Genomic DNA, 8,221 nt, shown 5'->3' on the forward strand with positions numbered 1-8,221 from the left:
TAAACCCTTACATATACCCAGTGAAGTGATTGGCTTCAGGTTATACACACAGAAGTCCTCCTACATAAGTTGTACCTGTCTATCTATAGCTGTCTTTTCCCTACATCCACTCAAAGTGCAGAATTTACAAAGGATCTCTCAGCTAAAAAATCAGGGGGTGGGGAGCTGAAGTTAAATCAACGAGGAGCGCTGATTGGAGGGAAGGGACACACACCCCTTTACACAGCTCACAGGAACAGAGCTGAGGCTGTCAATCTGCTGGAGGTACCTCCCCTGTCACCTTTTTTCTCTTGGTGTCAAGAAAACTCATCAGAAGTGATTCATGCTGATAGCAGACGAATGAGGCAGCAGACAGAAATGAAACTTAAGTGTTCTGGATTGAGACAACACTATAGAGGGATATGCTTTTTCACATTTCATGTGTGAGGCCTTCAACCACATTACATTTCCACTGTTATTTAGCAGTCTCACTCCTCTGACTGAACCAGAGAGTAAGAGGACACCTGGAGACTAACATTTGCTGCTCCATTAACGTCCTCTCCTCTCGGTCTCCCAGCTTTTGAGTGTGCAAAGCAAACCAACCCCCCTTAATCAAAGGATTGCAAACTACAGGGCTATGATATTTGACACTATAATGCATTTTTAGAAGACAGGACACAATGTGTGTGAGATCAGGTAGTCCACAGAGACAACAAATGTCAGGCTTGAGGTGACCTCTAGTGACTTTCTAATAGAGAGTCAGGATCAGAAAATACAAGTAGAGAGAAATTAGGGGATTAATACCTTCTATGTGCAGGCCTGCACGGTTTTGAAATTTGTAGGTCAAGGATTCAGATTCCTGCCTAATCTTAGTTATGACCGGTACTCAAAATGCAAGTTCAGCCTCAATTTCTTTTAGTATTATTAGAGTGGATGACAATCAGGAATGCCTTTTTGTTTAAACGGTTACCTAGGGCCCTATTGCAGAGATTTCCTATTACTAAGGGTTCACCCACACTATGCATTGTGCAATACATTAACCTGGCAGTACACTCAACATTATTATCATTTTTATTAACCACACAACACAGTGCATGCCACACGCCTTGCTCGCTACTGCAGCATTGTGTTACACCACATTACTGCTCACACGTTAACATGTATTGCGGTACCGTATGGTAAAAACGGCATCCATGTGAAAAGGGGGTTAAAATTGCTGTCAGTTTATTGCCGTTTGTTGCAGGTCTTCACTCACTCCGTCTTGTGAAACCTCCAATTATTTATGTGATGGTGGTCAAATCATGTTGCATGTACTGTATATGTGTTGGTTGTCAGATTATGTAGCATATATATGTGTGTTGGTTGTCAGATCATTTTTCATGTATATGTGTGTTGGTTGTCAGATCATGTTTCATGTATGTGTGTGTTGGTTATCAGATCATGTTGCATGTATGTGTGTGTTGGTTGTCAGATTATGGTGCATTTATACATGTGCTGGTTGTCAGATTATGTTGCATATATACGTGTGTTGGTTGTCAGATTATGTTGCATATATACGTGTGTTGGTTGTCAGATTATGTTGCATATATACGTGTGTTGGTTGTCAGATTATTTTGCATGTATATGTGTGTTGGTTGTCAGACCATGTTTCATGTATACCTTTGTTGGTTGTCAGATCTTGTTGCTTGTATGTGTGTATTGGTTATCAGATCATGTTGCATGTATGTGTGTGTTGGTTGGCAGATCATGCTGCATATCAGTCCACCCTATCATCAGGGTGAACACTATTACCATACTTTTCCTACTGCACTCACACACAGTATGGTCAGTCCTAGGTGGCAGCTGATTGTGTGTATCATTCTACAATGTCAATACAAACTACTGTGTATATATAGCCAAAATTTGTTTTTCTAGTTTGGGATATAGGGAGGACGAGCACCTGTCAGGTCTTATTGTTATCTGGAGCTGTTCAAGAGTCTTCCCCTCACTTCTTGTTCTGGCATCGCTTATTTTCACCAGAAAGGAAGTGAAGGAAACTCTCCAATGGCAGCACAGTTAAAAAATCCCTTTTTTTCTTTTAACGTTAAAAATTAACTTTAGCCCCATTCTCACTGGGAAAGGGGGGGGGGTAAGTTTGCTTTTAAGCCCCTCTCACCATGCCCACTGGGTTGCACACAAATAACATACACATGCAAAGAATCCAGCGTTGCCCTGCTGTGATCCGTCACCAGAACAGGAAGTAAGGTGAAATTTCTCTAAAGTCTGGTTTACACTTGTGCTAGCCTGTGATGGATTGCTCACTGCCTGTTTTAACCCCTCGAAGCACACACCACCAAAACTGCATGTATTGCACAAGGTTGTGGGGTAGTTACAGTGCAGCCCCATTCAACTGAATGGGTTGTACTTGGCTGGCATTACTGCCTCCTGAATACAACAGAGGAGATATATATATATATATATAATTTATTTTAATCACGATACGATGCTAAGCAGTACCATATATATATATTACACACCTTGTGGTTGATGGGCAGTGAAAACTCGCCTAAGCCATTTGTTTTCAGCACCACCCAACCGCAAGCATAAACTAGACCTAAGACCCCTTTCACACGAAGGGGGAAGTAAAACCAGTCGATAGATCTGCGTTTTACCCCTAACCGCCCCAATCCTCCACCCATCCACAAATTAACCCTTTACCGCCCACATCGGTAACCCTTTAAAAAGTTATGAACACTGGGGGACAGGAAAAATTGGCCAATCAGGTCACCACTGCAACTGGCTGTCACAGTGGTCACATGATTGAGAGCCTAATGGGATAAGTGGCGCAAGTGCGGCATATGGGAGTTAAAGCCCACCCTTTTGCTGCCGCATGCATGTCTTACCCAGGAAGCAAGGGGTTACCATGACACCTGCTCAGGTCCTGCCTGCAGTGGCCATGGTACTTCACAGTGTGACAAACCAAACTCAGCATGTCATGGTTGTCAGATTGTGCCGCTTGCAAACAAGCCCATTGTCAAACATGCCCACTGAAGTCAATGGAACGGCACCACAACTGCATACCAATGCACTATTGTAATGCAATATTGGAATTTGAAAGAAAAAAAAACAATTATATAATTTTAAAAAATGATGGCGGTGCAACCTCCCGAACACCTCCGTGCAGATCTCTTTTAAGGCTGGGTTCACACCTAAGCTGCTCTGCAAGCCACATTTGTACATTTCAAAAGGGCAGGCTGCTGTGCATATGTTTCATGCAAGAAAAAGGATCCTACACCTTTTTTAAAACATAGCCGCAGGGAAATCACATGCTTTTGCACTAAGCGATTTGCTGCAACGAACAATGCTCCGCCTTTTTTTTTTTCCCCCAGATGTGGGGTTGCTATTAGGAACAAATGGCAGCCCTGAACATCTGCAAAAGAGCAGCACAGTTTGGCTGCATGTGCGATTTACATGCTGTACCGTAACCACCCGCACAAATGTAAAGCTAGCTTTAGGGTCCGTTCAGGGCGCTTTCACAGAGCCTTTCGCTGCACATTTTTGGTGCGGGTAATCTGTGCTTTGCTATAGACGTCTATTAAGTCCTGCGGTTTTGGTGAGTTTTGCAAGACTTTTGATGCTGTTTTAGAAAATGCACCAAAACCTCACGATACAATAGAGGTCTATGCCAAAGCACAACAAACCCACATCAAAGCCATGGGTACACTGCACTGCGGCCAAAGCACAGTGGATCAGCGTAAGAAGCCACCTTCACACATACGTGGCATGAGAACCTTGTCCTTGATAGGCCTCATGCACACTGGATATTTCACAGCTGCTCCTAGGGGTGTCTAGCATTTGTTTTTCTGCCTCTAAGCACCCTTGCGTGCTATCCTATGTGTCCATACACACACAGACTTTTGGAGGAGTTTAGAGGCAGAAAAAAACCCCACTGTCAGCCTGTCCAGAAGCAGCAGCGTTTTGGCAGAAGAAAACAAGCGCCTACACATGCCTATGCGCTAGAGCTTTAAATTCATTTTAATGACCAGAATAAATTATCATAATAAGGATAAGTTGACCTTTGGGAACATGTTACTCCAGTTTTTTGGATGGAACATATTCCCATAGCTGCAGCCCCCGCCCCCTCCTTCTGACAGATAGTTTGAGGATACTTCTCCCCGTACTGTCAAATTTGAAAACAGGGCAGCCAAGCGGAGCTCCGCCCACACAGCCGTGTCACTCATTCACAGAGTTCTGTGAATGAGTGCCTACAAGTCCCAACAGCCTTAGTGGCTGTCGGCTTGTACTTTTCAATGAACTACCACGGTGCTGTGGAGCTCCATGGTAGTTCATTGAAGCTTCATGTCAGAATATCTACTTGCTCGTACAACCCATATGGCAAGCAGATATTTATTTCAGGTACTTATATAGCGCCATCAATTTACGCAGTGCTTTACATATATATTGTACATTCACATCAGTCCCTAACCCTCAAGGGGCGTACAATCTAAGGTATTCTGACAAGTCTGCATCAGCGATCTACTGATTGGACAAAAATAATAAATGCTTATTTTTTTTACCTGCAAAAAAAATAAAAATAGGTATTTACTATTTTTGTCTAAAAGGTGAACTTATCCTTTAAATCACAGAACAGCTGGAGCGATACAGCTCTCCGGGCGCTCTGCGTTGCTGGCTGGCTAGGGGACAGTGTGGTGCGCGGTTCAGTGTGTACTGTGTGGCTATGGGGCAGTGTGGTGCATGGGTTTTTTTTTTTTTGTACTAGCTTTATTTGATGTATACAAAATGTACACTACATTCACTGCAATGTCAGGCGGGGTGATGCGCTGCCTGACATTGCAGTGCGATTTGGACCACTGCACTGCGATAAAATTATGCATGTCTGCATTTTAGCGCAGCACTAGGCTGCATTGCAGTGTGACTGGGACACACAGGAAACAACTGTTCCCTGTGTGTCTCTGTGGCAGACATTTACCATATTGTTAAAATGTTTGTCACCACATATCGTCTGAATTGCCCCTAAAGCATGTCGAGTTGTGTTAATGCACAATGACGCACCTTAAAACGTGCGTCAATGCACATTTTAGCACGTTAAAATGCTTTGCATTTTGCAGGATTTCATGTGACATCACATCCTGTGGGTCACAAAATAAATCACAAAACTAGTTTTCTTTACTAGGGCAACATGCATTGTGTTTAAAAGCATACACATTGCATTTTAAAGCAACAAAGGTCAACACAGCGTTTCTGTATTCACACTGACCATGCATGTACATTTCAATGCATGTTAGACCCCTTTCACAGGGGCAGACTGATCGGGCCCTCCATTGTTCTCTATGGGGAGGTGGATGTAAACAGACGTGTCCATTTACAACCGCGTGCATCCAATGCAATGGCTAAAAACAGATGGATGGGGATCCATTCCTCATCCCTCTAGCGGATCGGATGACAGTCAGATGTAAACGGAGAAGCGGTGCATTTACATCAGACCACCCCATAGAGAACAGCGGGCTGAGTCTGTTCTGCACAAGCTGAGCAGACACGATCATCCGCCTGCTCAGCGGGGTTCAGTGGACAGATTCCCCACCAAGCAGACAGATCCACTTGGCGGAGTCCGCCTGTATAAAAGGGGCCTTAGTCGCGCTTTACTGTGCGTTGACTTGCATCGATGCGCGTTTCAGCGCACATTAAACTGCACTGCATCTTGCAGGATTTCCTGTGACATCACATCCTGTGGGTCACAAAAAGAAAACTTTTTTTTTCTTTATTTACGTTGCTTTTCGCTGCCCTGACCTGCACTGCATTAAAACACATTCATGCTGCATTTTAGCGCAGGACAACGCATCGCTGTAGTGCGAATGAGCTGCGCTAAAATGCAGATCGACGCACTAGTGTGAATTAGCCCTAAAAGTACTTTTGGCGCGTTCGTCAACTCAGTGAAAACGAACAGGCTGTCATAAACCGAATGGCGAGAAGAGCCCCTAGAGGTCTGCTGCCCATCAGACACGGGCCTAGCGGATCCCCCAGACTGGGATAAGACCTGACAGGGGTTCTAACCCCCCTACAGACAGATGGGTTACAGGGCCCTCCATGCAGTGACAGCTGTGTAGGGAGCAGTGATCCCTGCCAGCTGTTGCTATGTGATGAGGACTGATGGGAATTGGGAGGACTGTGGTCCATGTGCAGCCCTCCAGGGCCTGATCCCCCCCTCCACCACCTCCCATAGTGCCTTGCAGGCAGTCGGGGGGAGGTCTGTCGGCCATGTTGCTGTCAGTGTGTGCGGTGTCATACCTTGATCCCATACGGGGGCTCCTCCAGGGTGACCAGCATGTACCTGTCTCCTCTGCTGGCGGGATCCCGAGACCGGAGCTGGGGGGACAGAGAAGAGGGGGGTGATGAGGAGTACACACACACATACACAGGGAGCTGCACTTCTTCCCCGCTCCGGGGGGGGCGCTGTGTCCCGGTACTACTATACCTTCATGAACGTCTCTACAGCGCCCTTAGCTATGTCCAGGTAGGTAGTGCCCAGGTGGGTGCGCTGGTTCATGGACGCGGACGTGTCTAGCAGGAAGAGTAAGATGGGCATAGTGCTGCCGGTATGGGGGAGGGGAGAGGACGGGTAAGGTGGGGGGGACCCGCTCAGCCTATGTGCCCCATCTCCTCTTTGTGTGATAGGCGTGTGGCGTTTATCGGGGGTGGCCGGTCATATGTCTCTGTCTAGGGAGGCCCGGGGCTCAGTGTTGGTGTTTGTGGGCCGGACTGCCTTGTTTATACCCCCGGTTCCCTTCTCCCTTCTTCGGTGGATGTGACAGAAGTTTGAATGAGTTCAGCACTACTTCCCCTCTCGCAGCCTCTGTCTCCCTCTACTGAGCGCTTGCTTTCGCACTCGCGGCTTTTTAAGGCGGGCGGGAGGGGCCTCAGCGGTTCCTAGTAAAGGCCTCCAACGTCAGGCTCGACACGTGACCCAGCCAGAGCCCGCCGCTCATTGGTCCGGGGAGGAGGGAGAGCGCGCGTAACCGTGTCGCGGCCGGGTCCGCTCTGACTGGCTAAGGAGGTCGGCGCGCCCTGCTTGGCGAGGGAGGTGTTAAAGCGCGCGGTTGGGAAGGGAGGAGGAGTTGAAGCGGCGGAAAAGGGGAGGGGTTCCTTCGTGGCCGCGCACATTTTTTCCTCCTCTTCTCTTGTCTATAACGGGCGTCGTCGTTGGTGATTTTTCTTTCAGTCGTCAGCGGGGCGGCGGAGGGGGAGGATGGTTTGTTGTCGGTAGAGTCGCTCTGATTCACCGAGACGCACCGTCCGCCGTGTCCTTGACTGCGGGACTCTGTGTCCTATGGGCTGGGGCCGGCCATGGCCTCCCAGTGTGAAGGAGAAATGAGAAGAGAGCGGGCCCCTCAATACAGGGGCGCATTACTGATTACCAGGGAGCCCTGCGTGTGTCCTTGTATTCAGGGAGGGGGGCTTACTGGCTAATGGCAGCTCCTGGGAGTCCCTCCTGAGCCAAGTGAAGAAAACGGACTCTTGGGGGCCCTTCCTGAGCCAGCTGTGTGACGACCAATAGAAACGTGGGGGGCCCCTGCTGTGCCAGCTGTCCTGACAATTGAAATATGGGGGGCCCTCCTGAGCCAGCTGTGTGACAACCAATAGAAATGTGGGGAGCCCTGTTGTGCCAGCTGTCCTGACAATCAATAGAAATATGGGGGGGCCCTTCCTGAGCCAGCTGTGTGACAACCAATAAAAACGTGGGGGCCCCTGCTGTGCCAGCTGTCCTGACAATCAATAGAAATATGGGGGCCCTCCTGAGCTAGCTGTGTGACCAGCAAAAATGTGGGTGGCCGTCCTGAGCCAGCTGTGTTACAACTAATAGAAACATGGGGGGCCCTGCTGTGCTAGCTGTCTTGACAACCAATAGAAACGGGGGGGCCCTGCTGTGCTAGCTGTCTTGACAACCAATAGAAACATGGGGGGGGGCCCTGCTGTGCTAGCTGTCTTGACAACCAGTAGAAACATGGGGGCCCTCCTGAGCCAGCAGTGTGACAACCAATAGAAACATGGGGGGCCCTGCTGTGCTAGCTGTCTTGACAACCAGTAGAAACATGGGGGGGGGGGGGGCTGCTGTGCTAGCTGTCTTGACAACCAATAGAAACATGGGGGGGGGGCCCTGCTGTGCTAGCTGTCTTGACAACCAGTAGAAACATGGGGGCCCTCCTGAGCCAGCAGTGTGACAACCAATAGAAACATAGGGGCCCCT

General features: G+C 48.1%; 1 protein-coding gene across 2 annotated transcripts in view; it reads right to left on the bottom strand.

Annotated features, from left to right (window-relative positions):
* Window positions 1-6,887, bottom strand: part of LOC149440042 (integrator complex subunit 6-A-like) — a 67,682-nt gene extending 60,795 nt beyond the window's left edge. The window contains exons 1-2 of one of the 2 annotated variants that reach the window (XM_089659008.1): window positions 6,452-6,887; window positions 6,265-6,342 (exon numbers count right to left, since the gene is read on the bottom strand). In XM_089659008.1, the coding sequence (XP_089515134.1) occupies window positions 6,265-6,342; window positions 6,452-6,562 (189 nt within the window). In that variant the 5' untranslated portion in view covers window positions 6,563-6,887. The remainder of the gene's footprint in view (window positions 1-6,264; window positions 6,343-6,451) is intronic. The other variant, XM_089659009.1, reaches the window with a different exon arrangement.
* Window positions 6,888-8,221: the final 1,334 nt, after the last annotated feature.

This window comes from Staurois parvus, unplaced genomic scaffold (assembly GCF_062004578.1).
Source record: "Staurois parvus isolate SC_StPar_1 unplaced genomic scaffold, SC_StPar_1.0 ptg001125l, whole genome shotgun sequence".
Lineage (NCBI taxonomy): Eukaryota > Metazoa > Chordata > Amphibia > Anura > Ranidae > Staurois > Staurois parvus.